Raw genomic sequence first — 18,713 nt, 5'->3', positions numbered from 1 at the left:
AAATTAGTAACATAACTTTTATTTTCAGCAAATAAGCTGATGAAAATTCCTTTTTACAATAGGCCATATATACAAATGTGTTGCATTATGATATAAATAATGTTGCAATATTTTTATAATATGTTTGCTAGATTTTAATAATCAAAACAAAAAATTTAGTTAAGATAAAATTTTCTTAAACAAAAGAGGTTGTATTTTGATCTTGGAACTCTATCACTATAGACAAATTGTTTCTGCTCTTGTTATTCATTATCAAATATAACCATAACAAGTTATAAATCGTTAACATCCGACAAAACATACATAAACATGGATAGTAACTGAAACAAAGAATCGAATTATTTAAATCTTCCATCAAAAATCACAGACAAAATGTAATTAAAAATAAAAGATGAAATAATTAAAGTTAAAATATCAGCTACATTTTTCTCTTTCCTTTTTTCTTTTTTTGACCGATTTTACTACAACTGCTTAGTTTTTCCTTTGGAAACAAAACATTAGTTCATTCATAAATCTTGCGTTCTGCATAGAACACTTTTTTATTTGGTGCAAAACAAAAAAATAAATATTCATTAGCATTGATAGAACTTGAAATGGAAATATGTGTACCATACAAAGTACAGCATTTAATGCATTTCGAATCCAACAGTTCTCGTTTTACGAACTTTTTCCATGGTCCCGAGGAGTTTGTAAAATCAAGCGCCAACTGCATTTCATGTCCACTTCCAGATAAGCGACAAATGAATGTTATAAGCATTACACATTGTCCTTGAAGTGAAATAAAGACACTATTGACGGCACTGATTTTGTTTAATGTGAAGTTCAATTTAATATGTGCAAAATGTCTTTTGCAAGTATAATGCTGCTGCTTTGTTCATTAATGAATGACAAATAAACAAAATAAAAATCTAAAAATAACGCAACACATGATTAAAATCAATTTTGTTCTTTTAAATAAATATAATACTGGAATTCATGACAACACACAAGAATGTTATGAAGCTGGGGCAATAACATAATCCAGCCGCAATAAAATTTCAAAAACAGCCTTTCAGAGTACACTTAAGTAATTTAATACCAAGAGTAATACATGAATATCAACAATTTTTTTATTCACATTAGAGTAACGGCACCAGTAACAGACAGTCGTAAGTTTGGATTTAAATAACAAGAATTTTAGGTGGGTAAAACGGATGTTGCTGCTGCCCATGTGCAACCATCCAGTGTTATCGGAGTAAATTTTATGAGCCAGTTGGTATTTACAAGGGAGTGACGGAAGGTAATGAACAGACACCACATGGTCTGCCAGTGTTTCATGTTCATTTGTTAATAAGGTTTTATAACTAAAAATAAAGAACTTTTGCACATTTAGAAGAGAAAAGGGGAATTCTGTCCATTACTCATCCTTTCCACATTCCATCTGTTACTAGGTATCAAAAGAATTGTCGGTGTTTGTTACTGGGGGGGCCGGACAATTTTTTCGTAATTTAGCAAATAAAAATAGATTCAACTAATTCAGAGGATCCAGAAGCAGTGAAACGTTGGATGAGATGTAGTTGCATGAGGGAAATCTAGTTTTAATGGTCTAAATACATTAAAAGGCTCAGAAAATTGAGTTAAACTAAGAGCGATGTCTAAAGCATGTATGTTACTGGTGCCGTTACCCTATATATTATTTCAAGATGTTAGTATTAGAACATTAAAGGTTTGTATGCAGTTGTCCCCCCCCCCCCCCACCTTTTCTAAAAAAATATATTTAAAACTAATTTAAGTTTACTGTATTTGGTATATTTTATAAAAGCTGATTGGCTGAATAGGTTTTTTGTGACAGAGGCTAAATTAGTTATATGCATGTTAAGGGATAATAGAAAGATCTATTTCAATAAAAATGATTTTTAGATAAAAAAAAAAAAATCAAAGACACAAAAGGAAATGTTAGAACCACAATACCAATGCAAGCACAGAACACTACATTAAATTGTAGAATTCAATTTCTTGAAGGAAGAAGATGACTTTTGAAAGCGGTCATCTTACAAACGTTTTGATGAATTTATTCTGTTACATCTCATTTATTTTAGATTTACTAAAATTACAAAAATGAGAGATATTATTGATAGTTAGTTGCAAAAAAAAAAAAAAAAAAAGAGAATTGGCAATATAAAGGAGTTTAACAAACAACGAGAGGGAGAAAAATAACGCAGAAAGACAAAGCATGGGATAATTTTTGAGACATTCTATTAATATTCTGACTACATTATTGCAATATCCACTATGGATGTAGTAGATAGTGTTATAGACATTACTAAATATGCAAACATGGACAATTTTCGTGGCGGAAAAAAAAGAAAAAAGCTCAGATGATTTAATAGCAAATGAATATACCAAGCTTAAATTTTATTGAGTTCAAACAACTTACTGAGATAAAAAGCAGATAGACTCTTTTTTTTGTTTGTTTGTTAAATTCAGTTAATTTCTGCAATCATGTATTTAAAAAAAAAAAATTATTAGTGCACTAACATTTAAAATACCTAGTTTGAACTACAACCAAGTAAACCTATAGCAATTTGTTTTAAGTCTTCAAAAGGGTCATTATTAACACGAACTAATTTGAGACTTAGGAATTTGAGTTTAATAGGATTTTACTACAACAGTAGTTTTTTTAATTTAATGTGGCTGAGAATTCCCATCACTTTAAATAACTTTATGATGAGGAGAGTAGTTGAAATAATAATCAAAATAACTCAAAAGAGCCTTCCCAAAGGCTAGATCCACCCCATATTTAAACAAATTATAATCAAATAAATTTTGTTAGCAAATAAGGTATTTTTAAAAAAATAACTTTTTTATACTTTTAGTGACATTTCAAATTTAAAAAAAAGGCTAACCAGAAGTGTGACAAAACATTTTTTAGAACAATACGCTTATGAAAATCAGGACACATAACAAGGGGAGAGGGTTGAAATGGGACACTGTATGACAAATAGAGAGGGGGGAGGGGCTCAAATTTGTTGAAAAAAGCATAGCATTTATGGAAAGACCCTACATAAATTTAAAAAACATTTTATGCAAATTTAAAATTCTTTCATGAAAGAATGACTGGATAACATATGATGTGTGAATAAATGCAAGAAAAATATTACATGGCAATATCTGAAGGGTTCTTCACAATACACAGGCAATCATTACTGTAATGATTAATTTTTTTCCTTGAGAACTTTTCTTTGCTTCCAATAGACCAAACAATATTGCGCTTCTATTATACAGGGAACAAAATGCATATGTAATAGAATTCAAATGCAAAATGTATATGTAAAAATAGCAAATTATTTGATTTAGTTCCTGTGACAATTAAAAATTAACATAACACTTTACCAAACAATTATGTTTTTATAGCATTCTTCAAAGTCACAATGATACAGTTGTTAAAAAAAATCAAGTAGCCAATGGGATGAATTTCAGTCAATTCTAACACAAGACTCAAAACCTGATACATAAGAAATGATCAAATTTACTGAAGATATTTTCTTTCAACATAAAAAGAGAAAAAGGATGAACGACAAAATGCATTAATCCTTATCAGTAAGATTGGGAGCTTTTTGAGTTACATACCAAAATATAGAGTCTCTACTGTATGATTGCACGTGCAATAGAAAATCAAACACTTTTAGCAACCAGTAACATTTAGCTACATATTAGTGTCTATAAAAAGGGGGGGGGGGTGAGACTCTTCTTGGAGTACTTAATCATCATTTGTTTCAATTTTTGATAAATTTACTTCATTTTCCTTTTGAAGTTCAAGTGCTAATGTTACGATAAAAGAGCCGCCACTGTTAAAATGCACGTTCTAACTGAAGAGAAAGAACAAAATTTCAAGTTTTCCCTTTTCAGTTTTCTGAAATCACTCAAAATTAGGCAAGCTTTAAGATATTAAAAATTTTTTAGTAGAATTCCGTTTTTTTTATTAACCTTTTCAGTCTTTTTGAAACTTGATAGAACAGATAATTTCTCCACTTATTCCAACAGCTAGAAAAGACACCATATGCTTTAATTAGTAAAGTAGTTTTAAATGGTTCAAATAAAGTGATTGTTTTTTCATTCCGAATTCTGTCAAAAAATTTTCATTTCCTTGGTTTAGAGCACATATTTTAAAACTAGTTAAATATGAGTTAAAAAGCAAGATTTGCTAATTAAATAACATTACATAAACAAAAATGTTTTTTAATGTAACTCTACGAACAGTCAATGAAGCATACAACACATTTAGATATTTCAATTAAAGATCTAGCTAAGATGCTTAATTTCAAATTATAATGGTCTTACATTTTTCTACCGCACTTAGCTAATTAACCATATCACAGAAATTTCATTTGTGCAAATAATAACAATAATTTTTATGGGAGATCAACAAATGAATCACAAATGCACAAATATAATAACTAGCATCAGAACCAAACATTTTTTTAAGTAAATACAATAAAGGGTAGACAAACATCTTACCTATAAATCCCACCCCCTCCCCCCACCTTTTAAAAAATGCAATGAGGAAAACCCCAAAGTCAGAATCCCAAAATCCGGAAGTTTTCCTCCTAAATATTTATAAAAAAAAATCACTTTCTTTTCAGTTTTAAAAGTTAAAAATTGTTAACATTCAACAATTATGTGTTGAAAACACAATACTTTCAGTTCAACCTTTTTTCGCTGCCATGTGTTATGTGTTAATAAGCGTTTTGCTGTAATTGTACAGCAATCTCTTAACATCCACTTTTGATTAATGATAAATCTTCTTTTCTTCTCATAAGTATGCAATACTAAGTCTATTGCACAAAAATATGAAAATATTTTTAGTAAAAATATGATTTATTTATTGTATTGATTGTGCACATTACACAATAATAAAATGCAAACACCACAGACTATAAGCAGTCGCAAATTGTCTACGACTTTTGTTTTAGAATAATGAAGTATAACTTTCATTGAGATTGATCAAAAAATTGAAGAAATTTAGCGAGAACATTAGCAAACCCAGAAAAAACGTGTCAGATACCACACAACAGGAGAGTTTTCATTAATTTTTGAGTCGGAATCTAAAATCTAGAAAATTTCGAAATCCGGAAAGGTCACGGTCCAGAGCATTCTGGAGATTTGGGGTCTATACTGTATTACATTATGTATTACTTATTTTAAACGAAGATTTTACAATCTTTTTATACAAGCTATTTTTATATGTTATTTTAAGATGGGAAAATGAGGGATCAATGAAATGGGTAAATATGCTATTGATGCACTGGTTAAAAAGCACCTTGGTTTTACAGAACAGATGCATACAACTTCGACTCAAAATTTCTGAAATAAACATTGTTTCTTGAAAAATTCATGCCATATGCATAACTTTTAAGCTGTGTTATGATCTCAAGTAAATACTATGAAGAATTCAGCTTCAGTAATACAGAAGTTTCCAGTTCCTTTAATGAGTTGGTTGATTAAAAAAATAAAACAAGCATTCAACTTTAAAATATTACAACTAGATTTTGCTAAATGTGATATCAAACGGCAACATGTTCTAGACTATTTGAAATAACATGATTCAGATGCCTGATTGATTAAAAAATTGAAAGTTGAAAATTAAAACCCCCTCATGTTTCAAAATAATAATTTTTTGACAAATTAAGGCGTCAAAAGGTAAAGATAATGTAAATACATTAAAATATTGTGAAGAGTATTTCCAAAATTCAAAAAACCAAAGAATAAGGATTTGAAAGAGAGCTTTAAGGAAACATAGGTTTCAGAAATTAAAAGGTTCAACTGTTTACTATAAATTTCAAGACGAAATGTTTTTTTGGGATCATGACCATTTTTAGTGCTAATCTATGTTAAGTTTAAACTTTTCTCAATACAAAAACTGCAAATAAGCTGTAAATCTTTTCTGATACTCTTAACTTGATTTTATTCACAAAACATGATTACAAAAAAAAAAACTATTTTCTTTTTCCTATTGTAAGTAATATTATTAAACATTGACATCCCTAGTAGCAGATTTTTTTTTCAGTATTCTACGGTGGAGATTGAAAAACCTAAAAATAGTCTAAAGGGTAGACCAGCATTTGATTAGTTGTAAAACTTACTACAAAAATGCAAACGGGAATGATTGAAAATAAAATGCCAAATTAAAAAAGTTACGAGTAAAAGGAAGACTAAAAAACTTAAAAATAAAGGAGAAAACTGAGGCGCAAGTAGCTGCAAGAGCATGTGCTTTTGACCTCAAATCCACTGAGGATTCCTGCATAGATTTAGGAGCCTTTAAAAAAAAATTGATTTTACTTTGAACTGCATTTTTTAAATTTAAATTTGAGAAATTAAAAGAATGTGTGTGTGTGGGGGGGGGGATTCCAACTCAGATATAGTTTGCAGACCCACACAAAAATCTGCGACAGACATTGCTCTGTTTCTGCTACTGGGCCGACATCTTTATACTGCAATATTAGCTTTGAAAACATTTGCTTGCCTCCCATACAAAATTTTTGCACAAATACTCTTAAAAATATCTTACGTAGTCAAGTACATCTTACAACATCATAAATTTTGGTCACAGATAATCGGGCAAAAATGTTTTAAGGCAATGAGATGCAAAAACATTAAACACACTTTAAAATTTCAAGAATTCCTTGATTTTAGTAATCTCAAAAACAGGCTAATGAAAAAGATACTTTGAATATTCATTCACAAACAAATATTTAAAAATAATATGTAACAATCAATAATCACTTCCAATTAAATCAAGTGTTTTAAACCCAGGCCAAAGAAACATACAAACATACTTTAACAAATCAAATTACATGAATTAATTAAAAGCTAGTTAAGGTATTTTGGGTATAGCTGATGAGTATATATAGCCATATATACTCATCACACACATATTGATATACCTTAAATGATGTGCAATGAGTACTTATCATGCTGATGCCAAATACATCAATAATTTTTGGCCATTACAATAAAGTTCCTTGTATGGAAACATTATCCAAAACATTTATATTCACTGAAACCTTTTTTAAAAGACATTCTACATAGTTTATAAAAACCAAAAATCATCATACCTTCTTTTTATCATGTAAGGTAACACATGCGGCCAGTGCTTCAGTAGCAGCCTTTTCAAGGTTTATGTTTGAAAAAATAGGTTACTAGGTCTCCTCCAAAGGATTCAAAAGTGCATCAAACCTGAAAGAGGGTATTACCTCCTGCATGTTTGAACTCATTGGGAAACCTACAATCCTATATTTTTGAATATAAACCTTGAAGTGGCCACTACTAAAGCATTAGTAAGCACTAGCCACTACTGGTGTGTTTACCTTAATATAAATTACTAGCAAAAATACCCGGCATTGCCTGGGTCAGTAATAATTATTAGAAAAAATCGTTACTTGCTTTTGTTTTTTGTTTTAAGTAAAAAAATTTAAAACACATCTTTTTGACGTGATTAAAAATCGAGTTTCTGCCTTACCCATAAAACTAAAATAGCAATAAGTATAAAGAACAAAGTAGTATTGATTTAGAAACGAAAGCACTATATTTAAGCATATACAAATTTAAAAAACATGAAATTAATCTTCTCATGTTTAAAAAGATTAATCTGTTGATACTTTTTTTTTAACATGGAGTCTAAAACCTTCTCTGTATGGCTAATTAAGTACGAAGTGATTAAAAAAAAGTAGCTGCGCTCGTAATCCCCTTATACTTGCTTTAGTTATTTCGGGAAATTTCAATCATTGTGGCTCTTGGTGCGATTTTACCGAATTTGCGAAAGTCGTTTCGAGGTACCTTCGATGATGCTCCCCCATTCTTTCCTTACTTTGTAAAACGATATGATATTAATTTTCGTTACAGAGATATCGTCGCCAGATGCTGAGATATTTTTGGTCACCATAAAATGGCGCTAAACAGTTTCATCCGAAATGTTACCAAAATAAGTAATAAAATTTGGTGATTGTTTGAAATTGTGCAAAAAGGAAAATTAATGGAAGTTTTTGTGCTGTTTATGGATTTGCCGAATTTAGTTGCTGGATTATTTAACACAGTAAAAAAAGTCTTTTGAAAATTCTTTGATTGGCGATATTTTGTTTACATGGTGAAAGCTGAGAAACATTATGACGTAGTCTTCGGCTTCAAAAACAGCAACGTTGAAAAAACTGCCAAATGCATCAGCTACGGAAATCTTTCTGCAAAAATTTTGGCAATCTGCTGGTTGTTTGGATAATGAGTAAGTGTTCAATTAGCATAAATAATAATAAAAACCATTAATTACATTAAAGTTCCGTTTAAATGGAAAATCATCAGCCAAATCATGTATTATTTGCCAATCTTGTGCAAAAATCTTACTTCAAGATTTGACTTGAGAAAAGCCTTGAACAATCACGAAAAGCAAAGAAAGTCAACAATACAACAATTGTCGCTATCGACAGGGAGTTGAGATGATACACTAAATACTGTATTGAGTTGAGGAAAGCCTTCGAACATGGATTTAAAAAGCTCATAACTCGTTTTTTATTCTACTTAGAAATTTCGAACAGGTGTCATCTTCAGCAGAAAAATCAGAGCTTTCGATGGACATATAATGTAAATATGTGCAAGTATTTTTTCATCCCAATATTAGAGAATTTATACAAAAATTGTGTTTTATTGCCCCCCTAAGGGGGTTTTGCCCCCCATAACGGGACGAAAACTACCCTATGTGTTATTCTGATGCATAAGCTATATTATTGTAAAGTTTCATCAAAATCCGTTCAGAAGTTTTTGCGTGAAAGAGTAACAAACATCCATACATCCATCCATACATCCATACATCCATCCATACAGACAAACTTTCGCATATATAATATTAGTAAGATAACCAAATTGTTTTACATAACTTAAGGGAAAAGACTGAATTGTATGAATTTAGCCCAGAATTTGAGATTACTGTTTCACTTCACCTATCTTATATAAAAAAAAAAAGATGAATATGAAAGAGCCTCACTAACAAACGAATTATGCACATTACATTGCAATTAAAGTTAAAAAATTATGGATTGAATGTCATTAAACATAATCAGAGTCAAAGAACTGTTTTTCAGTCTGTTTACGAAGGATTGTTCTTTCAATCATTTTCTTAACTTCAGACACAACAAAAACAGATGATGTGAGAGCAACAAGCATTAAAATATCTGTAATAACAGAAAAAAGCATGTTACAACATAAACAAAAGCATTTTATTTAAAAACATGTTTCTATCCATACTATTTACGAAATTAAACTCTAAAACCAAAGCATTACAATAAAAATAAATACCTGATAATGGCAAAGCTTCCGTCTGAAATATCCTCTGTAATGGGGCAAAATAAATTACAAGTAACTGTCCAACAACTGATCCAGTGACAGCCAATAGGAACATGCGATTGCTACAGAGTCCAATGGTGAAAATAGATTTGGTCTGAAAACAACAAAACGAAGAGTTAACGTTAAAGGAACTGTACTTGAAAAATACTTATGAAATAACCCCCAAGGGTGCTCAAGAGGACGCCATTACAAGCTTGGCACAGACTGCACCATTTAAATTTTTAGGGGTTGTTAATTCCAGAGGGGATTCAATCTCATTTTTTTAACTTTTGGGATATTCTGGTCCTTGGGGTGGGGCTGCTTTGTAGCATTTGAGGGGGTGTGCCATCACATTTGGAGGGCGGGGGGACATACACCCTTGAAAGAACAACTGCTAGAATGAAACTTTAGCTACAAAAACATTTTACCTGAGATCTGCAACTAAGAGCATTGAACATGTCAAAAAATACAAAACATGTGAAGGTCATAGTTGTATCTCGTCTAGTAACCATCATATCACTCATCTGAAAAGAAAGAAGAAAGTAAATAATAATAATAATAATAAAGAAATCAACATTTTTTTTGACAATAAATGTTTTGTAGTCACAGATAACTTTCAAGAAAACAAACGCCTCCATTAACCCATTTTAGAGTGAAGTAGTCACAGATTACTTGCTAGAAAACTAATTCCTCCATTAACCCCTAACCTATGATTTACGTTTCAATAGCCTGGGCCAATTGTAAACAAGATCATGCAGTCTTCAAACCATTCCAGGGTTTGACAAATCCGTTCTAAGTTATACAAAACGTGCACAACTTAAAGAATGCAAATACATGTGTAGGACACAACTGGTTTAACCTCTCAATCTACAATTTTGGATGAGACAACTATCTGAATCTAGCATTCGGGCCATGCCCATGATATCTACATTTAGCCTGACCGATGTACTACCTTGATTCACAATCATTCGTGTTTTCTGGGCAAATAATGTCCGGCAAATAATGTCCCCTATTTTATTGTTTTTTACAAAAAAAAAAAAAAAAAACCAAATAAGTTTGTGATATAACCTAGATCTTTTGAACTGAAGTATAACTACATAACTTCAATATAATGTATTGTCTAATTTATCCAGTTAAGCACCTTTTGAATTGTTTACTATACTTACCATTTTCATAGATGAGTTTCTAAATACAAATTTTTACAGAAATTTACTTCCCTTCTTGAAGAATAAATATTTTATTTCTGCTCATTTTGTTAGGAAAATATAGTAAGCTCTTGATAAGTTATTTAACATTGACTGCAAACTTTATAAGTAACTACAGTGAACGACATGTAACATTGCTACCGACAAATGCAGTACAGTAGATCTTCATTTTAAGCGAGTTCATTGTACGCGAATTTGATTATACATTGGGAGGAAGGATCTTCTTCCAAAATGACACTATTTACCTGCACTTGGGAAGCAGGGCTCATAGCAAGTGCAAAAATATATATAGGAGTTTAACAGGAAAAATATAGGAGTTAGATAGCAAAATATATAGGAGTTTAGTAGCAAAATATATAGGATTTTAAAAGGAAAAATATAGGAGTTTGATAGAAAAACAATAGGAATTTCAAAAATGCATAGCATCTAGTATGTTTGGAGCCCTAAAAAATATAAAAGAACAGAAATCCACTATATAAATACAATTCCAGAATGCATGAAGTCATAGCAATGAAAAGAGTCAAACAAGTGAGAGCAAATGAATTTTTGTACACATGGTTACTTATATTAATCCTGTTCATTTAAGACAACTTTGATTCAACTAAGCAAAATTGTGTGTGCGTGTTTTTTTTTTTAAATGTGGAATTCACCATACAATTTCAGAGAACTTTATTAAATTTTTGGTCAAACATGATATTATAAGAAGTATACCGCCAAATTATCCATTCTCTGATTATTTAAAGAATTTTTTCCCAAAACAGCATGAAAAAGCAATTATAAAATTCAGATTTTAGCTTACGTACTTCGGAAAATACATCTCTTATTGATTGCTAAAACTAGGTAATAATTAATTTGGACATTCTTTTTTCAATGTCTTAAATCTACCCATAGTTTTCAATATTGGTACGTCATTGCTTCAATGCTAACACTAACGATGAAAAGTTGAAAAGTCCATTAACTCCATGTTTCTCTCGTCTTACTGGTTTTGTTGGACATAAAAAGAGAAAATCGTTACAAAAAGTGTGCAACACTCTGCCTCCCCATTGTTTCACTATTTGCAGAAAAAGAAACTAATTTTTCTAAACGAAGGCAAAGAAAAAAAGACTGCGCTAATGCATCATGTTTTTGGGGAATGGTCAGCCTCATAAGCTTGATTCATTTAAGCGCAGTGGCGCCGACTCCATGGGGCTTGAGGTGTTGGATGGGAAGGTATGATTGAAACTAACTCTTGCCCAAACAACGTAATATATTTAGCAGAGTGAAATTGGAGTTCGTGAATCAGTATAATTGAAAACGAATAGCTCATTAAACATCAATTAATTTATTAAAAGATAAAAAACAAAGTATATGGCTTTGACAAAAAGTAAATAAGGATAAGTATATCATTATTGCAAATACCCCGTTGACCTAGACTAATAAGTATTATCAATTGACCTGACTATCGTTCATGAGGAACGAAGTCTTCAATGGACAAACGTCATACTACTTCAATTAAACAAAAAAAGGTAACAGCCTAAGCTTGCTGAACAAACAGCAAGTTGGCTTGCCTGACATGAGCCAACGCGTCTAGGCTGTGCAAGAAGTGAGAGAGAGATCAACTGATAACAGCTTTGCTTATATTCAGACTCTCATTAGCATATCTTCACTTCAATGCTACCTGATCGTGATCTTCAGTGGCCAAGCCCGAAGCGTGTGTACGTGACGTCACATGTTCACGTTAAAGTAGTCACGTCATGGGCAACGCCCACTACACGTGCCGTTCTCTATTCCAAGACTAGTTACGTCACGGATTCTAGCGTTCGTTAAGGAACAATGATATGAAAACTGCAAATATGTAAAATGTTATCTAACATACAAAATGATAATAAACCTTCACTTAGATTGACATACTATGTCTATCAAGGCCTCCCCATTATCATTTTGATAATCTAAAAAAATTTGAAAACAGTATAATATTAAACAATCTTTACAAATTTAGCCATATCCTTTAACAAAACACAATAACAATGTTAATAGAACAACAATTATTCGAACACTTAATTCAACACTGATAACAGGAATTCCGGAGATCCGTAACATCTGAGAAACACAACATCAAAAAAACAGTTCATGTTCGAGAAAAGTTCATCTTGTTAAATCAAATTAAATTTCTTCTCAATTGAAAGTTCCTTGTACACATTTGTCTGAAAAACATGAAGAAAAAAACACAAGTAACTGTTCAAATCAGCATACGTAATACATTATAAAAAAAACTCTAGGATTTCTAATATTGATCAATGATAAAATTGAATTTTTGAAAAAAAATTGATATACTATGTTTGAGTTCTATTTTAAACTTCTCATAAGGCATTCTGCATCGCTAAGAGAAACTCAAACAAGTTTTTTTTTCAATTTATCATAAACTTTTGGTCCTTTAAAAATTTGACCCTTAAAGTTGTGACCATTTAAAATTCCAGTTTTAATATTTTTATACTTGTTAGGTAAAAAAAAATAAATATTTCGAAAAAGTAATTTTAACAATTTTACAATTTTTCCCGTTCAAAAATTAATTAACCCTAATCACTTCATCAATTACCCCACTGGAAAACGATCTAGTGGCTTTTACTTGACTTTTAACGAAGATAACAATCAATCAAATTGTTCACCTTGTAAGAGATTTAACATGAAAAATATCATATGATGTAAGTGCAAATACGAATATTCAAGAGTTACAAAAAACATTTTCAAAATTTGGGGAAAAAAAATTTCTTAAAAACAATGTTATTTTTGTTCACAATAAATATTTTCAATAAATGTTTGCAATTCAAAACGGGTTTGAGATTTCGTGAAAATATCTGCCAAATTTTCCTTACTTCGAATATATTTAATGTCAAAAACATTTTTACAAACTAGATCTCTAATAAAAAATAGTTTCACATCTATGTGTTTGCTTCTATGGTTTTCAATAGGTGAATTTACAAAATCAATTGATGCTTGATTGTCAACAAAAAGAATAGATTTAAATTTAGATCTTTTGATTACTTTATTTTCGATGCATTCATCTAATACCCTATCAAACCACATCAATTCCTTAGCGGATTCTGTCATTGCAACAAATTCAGCCTCCATAGTGGATAAGCTTACACTTTTCTGTTTAAATGTACGCCATTCAATCGGCGATTTGTCTAGAAAAACAATTTGTCCGCCTAAGGATGTGCGATCGTCTCGATTTGACGCGAAGTCAGAATCCGAGAAAGTAATCAATTGAATTTTGCTGCATTGTAACTTTAGTTTTAAATCTCTCGTTTTCCAAACATATCCGAGTAATTTGACAAGGCCATTCCAATGAATTATACCAGGATTTGATTGGAATTGACTAAAAATATTTACTGCATATGAGATGTCTGGACGAGTTCTATTTGCTACAAATGCTAAGCAACCTACTAAATTTCTATACGGATATTTTGTCATTTCTTTTATTTCATCATCAGTTTTAGGACAATCAACATTTGAATAAATGACTCCTTTGCTAATGGGTAAAGATGCTACAGGAATGTTAAAATTTTCGAAACGTTCATAAATTTCCTGAATATATTCCGATTGACTTAAACACAGATCATTTTCTTCGTTTAAGAAATCTACCCCTAGCAATTTGCGTGTTTTTCCTAATACTTTTAGATCGAAGTATTCATTCAACATGTTGATTGCGCTATTTATATAACATTCATTTTTACCAAATAAAACAATGTCGTCGACATAAAGAAGTAAAATTACATATTCATTGAAATAAACACAATTACAACTTGAAAATTTTGAAAAACCAATTTTATACAAAACTTTTTCCATTTCATAATACCATAAACGGCCACTTTGATGTAAGCCGTATATAGCCCTTTTGAGTTTACAGTATAAATGTTCTTTACCTTTAATTTCAAAACCTGGAGGTTGTGTCATAAATATGGTTTCCTCTAAAGGTGCATACAAATACGCGCATTTAATATCACATTGAACATGCATCCATTTTTCACATACTACCAATAGTGCGAAAAAAAATCTAATTATGCCGAATTGGACCACCGGAGAGTAGGTCTCCCAAAAATTTAGGCCCCTGATCTGAGTATGACCTTGAGCACATAATCTACTTTTGAAACGTACTACCTGGCCTTCCTCATTTTTCTTTACCGAATAAACCCATCTCGATCCTATTGGTACCGTATTTTCAGGCAATTCAGATAATTTCCACACCTCGCGATTTAACATCACGTCATATTCCTCTTTCATTGATGCATTCCATTGATCCCATTCTTTTGATTTTAATGCCTGTTTGTAAGTACTCGGAACTTTAATATCCTCCGCTAGTCATGAAGAATTCAAATCTACCTTTGGTCTATTAGCGGAAATTTCACCTTCAAATAGATCCTTACCTACGAAACTAAACATATTTGGATCATACGCGATATTATGTTTATTGCAATATTTGTGAACATCATGCATGGATCTTAATCTGGTATTTTTCCCTTTCTCAAAAAAATAAATATCATTCCTAGAACTATCCGTCCTGGGTCTAACTTTTCTAACCCAAGTTACACTTTTTAAAGGTTTACTTTTCCCGTCAACTTCGCTTTCTGATTCTGATTGTAATTCGCTTTGACTAGTTTCCCCCTCCTCACTGAAAACAGATTCTTCTGCCGTCTCGTCAAGGTCAGAACTTTCGACTTGAGTGAGAGGCCAATTTGGGGTGACTTTTTCTTTCTCTTTTACGTTCGCGAATTCATCTTTGTAGAAAGTGTTTTCTTTGAAGGACACGTCTATGGATTCTATCATTTTATTGAGTTCAGGAACAAAAATACGATATCCTTTTCGTTTAAAAGCATAACCGACCAACACTCCTTTTTGAGCTTTTGCATCGAGTTTATTTCTTAAATTCTTTTGTATAGCTACGAATACAACTGTGCCAAATGCTCTTAAATGACGAGCCGAAGGTTTTCTGCCTCCATACAGTTCAAAAGGTGTCTTTTTCTGGTTTTTGTGGCAGACGCGATTCCACGTATAGACAAAATATAACATGGCTTCAGGCCAGAAATTTTGTGGTAATCCGCTTTCTTGAAGTATTACGCGAGTTGCGTTAGCTACCACCCTGTTAAAGACTTCCGCTACTCCATTTTGCATCGGAGTAAATGGTACAGTTAATTCGTGCTTTATGCCCTTTTCTTTACAAAAATCATCAAACTCATTGTTTACAAACTCAGACCCATTATCTGTTCTTACAAATTTTACATTTTTACCAATAAAGTTTTCTGCTCTTAAAATATGGTACTTCAAAATTTCAGGAACCAGGCTTTTATTACAAATTGGATAAAGTGAACATCTCCGAGAAAAATCATCGATTATGGATAAATAATATCTTTCTCCATTCCTTCCCTTGACACTATATGGTCCCCAAACGTCAGCGTGAAGGAGTTCAATCAGTCGTTTCGACCGAATATTATCTATAGACTTAAAACTAACGCGTTTGAACTTTCCGATTTTACAATTGTCACAATTTAGTTTTATACTTTTAAATTTGGGTAAACCATTAACGGATTTTAAATCACCGGTTTGTCTGATAGAATCCACGTTCACATGAGCAAATCGCTTATGCCAAGTTTCCAAATCTACTGAATTATTTTCAGGAATGGGATTCTTATCTACATGATTATTCTCAGAGATTTCATTATCCACAGTTTCAACAATATACATGCCATTTTCAAGTTTTGCTTTAAAAATTGGACCCTTTTGGCTAGATACCTCCACGAAACCTCCTCCCCCTACAAATTTTGCACCACCCTGGTCAAATTTAGTACCAGATAAAATATTACGACGTAATTGGGGAGAATACAATACATTTTGTAAAATTACAGTTTTTTCACCAAAATTAACTTTAACATCTCCTTTTCCGACAATTGGAAAGGTTTTCTCCTTTACTGCTACCGCCATACGAACATCCCGAACTTTCTCAAAATTCACGAACCAGTCCTTTCTAAAGGAAAAATGATGAGAGGCGGCTGTATCAAAGGTAAATAGGTTCCTAGATCGCCCTGTGCCTGAATGACTTAAATTAGCTTCAGAGACAAAATATAATTCGTACTCACGTCTGTCGTTGGAAAATGACCGTCTCCGTCCTTTGGAATTCCATCGGCGACCTCGACTTCGGTTTCTACTTCGGTTCCATCGATTGGGTCTGTCACTCCTCTGCTGGGGTGAGACTTCTCGGGGATAACCTCGTTGAGTCGTTTGGTGGTTCCGTGGTGGATGACACTTTTTCCGGTTTGGGCATACACGCTTAATGTGGCCCTGTTCGCCGCACGAGTGGCAGATAATCTTTGTCATATAAGCGTATGAATTGGCTTCTTTCTCCATATTAAGGTTCTGGCGACCCTCTTCTACTATCAGATCAATGACAACCTTATCGAATCTAAACTCAGGTGCAGGACGTGTGAGAATGTTCTGGACAATATTGTCATATGATCGAGGTAAATTTTGGAGAAGGTGAAACGTCAGGTAATCCTCGGGAAACTCTGGATAAGCTAATTTTATGTTATCAAAAATTCGTTGAAGGCGAGCGGCGAATAAATTTAATTTTTCGCCCTTTTCAAGATGGCACTGATTTAATTGATTAAAATTTTGCATTTGAACGCATCGATTATTAGGGAAGAAATGATCCCTTAATTTCTTCCATGACTCCGCAGGATCTTCTATATTTTCAATGATTTTCTTTAAACTTTGGTTGATATTCAAAAAAATAATTGACAGCGCGGCTCTTCTTCGTATTTCATAATCGCGAACATCTCTAGCGGTGATTTCGGCTTCCTTGCTGATAACGGGCACTTTTTCCGATCCATCTACAATGGACCACGCATTCCTGTCCATAAGAAGGAATTTTGCATTTATTGCCCATTCCGTGTAATTTTCATTCGTAAGTGGCTCTATGGTAACCCCAGAAGTAGCCATTATAAATCTTTACTTTTAAATTCGCATGCGCGATAAAAAGAGTCTTGGATGAAAAAAATCCTACAGTTCCATTAGGTAGAAAAAGAGTTCACTTCCAAAAAAAATTGCCGTTTTCAAATATCAACTAGTATAGCTTTTCCACAAGCGTCCGAGATCTCTTTGAAATTTCGTAATTTGACTGAAGAACATCGGTAAAGGAAACGACTAACACCATTTTCTTACACATCGCTTGTTACGGCCTCCCCGAATAAAACTTTCTTGCACAGCGGTATTTGCTCGAAAAAAAAAAAAGATTTTATTCTCAAAAAAATTTACAACTGATTCACTTTCAAAGAACTCTACAGGGGAAAGGCAACCTGGGCCCATAACCCCTTGTTGGATGGGAAGGTATGATTGAAACTAACTCTTGCCCAAACAACGTAATATATTTAGCAGAGTGAAATTGGAGTTCGTGAATCAGTATAATTGAAAACGAATAGCTCATTAAACATCAATTAATTTATTAAAAGATAAAAAACAAAGTATATGGCTTTGACAAAAAGTAAATAAGGATAAGTATATCATTATTGCAAATACCCCGTTGACCTAGACTAATAAGTATTATCAATTGACCTGACTATCGTTCATGAGGAACGAAGTCTTCAATGGACAAACGTCATACTACTTCAATTAAACAAAAAAAGGTAACAGCCTAAGCTTGCTGAACAAACAGCAAGTTGGCTTGCCTGACATGAGCCAACGCGTCTAGGCTGTGCAAGAAGTGAGAGAGAGATCAACTGATAACAGCTTTGCTTATATTCAGACTCTCATTAGCATATCTTCACTTCAATGCTACCTGATCGTGATCTTCAGTGGCCAAGCCCGAAGCGTGTGTACGCGACGTCACATGTTCACGTTAAAGTAGTCACGTCATGGGCAACGCCCACTACACGTGCCGTTCTCTATTCCAAGACTAGTTACGTCACGGATTCTAGCGTTCGTTAAGGAACAATGATATGAAAACTGCAAATATGTAAAATGTTATCTAACATACAAAATGATAATAAACCTTCACTTAGATTGACATACTATGTCTATCATGAGGGGGCCCGAGCCCCCTCAAAAATATTTTTGAGGGGGCAGAGCCCCCCCCCAATATATCAAGAAAATTATAAGTTACATTATGCTTTCTAAACTCATAAATTTATCTTT

General features: G+C 32.3%; 1 protein-coding gene across 1 annotated transcript in view; it reads right to left on the bottom strand.

Annotated features, from left to right (window-relative positions):
* Positions 1-9,072: 9,072 nt before the first annotated feature.
* The window catches only part of LOC129224220 (calcium-transporting ATPase type 2C member 1-like), a 71,129-nt gene continuing 61,488 nt past the window's right edge, over positions 9,073-18,713 (bottom strand). Inside the window, exons 22-24 of the mRNA XM_054858643.1 lie at positions 9,777-9,872; positions 9,322-9,463; positions 9,073-9,197 (exon numbers count right to left, since the gene is read on the bottom strand). Of these exons, the coding sequence (XP_054714618.1) occupies positions 9,073-9,197; positions 9,322-9,463; positions 9,777-9,872 (363 nt within the window). The remainder of the gene's footprint in view (positions 9,198-9,321; positions 9,464-9,776; positions 9,873-18,713) is intronic.

This window comes from Uloborus diversus, chromosome 6, assembly GCF_026930045.1.
Source record: "Uloborus diversus isolate 005 chromosome 6, Udiv.v.3.1, whole genome shotgun sequence".
NCBI lineage: Eukaryota > Metazoa > Arthropoda > Arachnida > Araneae > Uloboridae > Uloborus > Uloborus diversus.
Note: the sequence above shows the minus strand (reverse complement) of the source record. Positions and strands in the feature narration are given on the sequence as shown.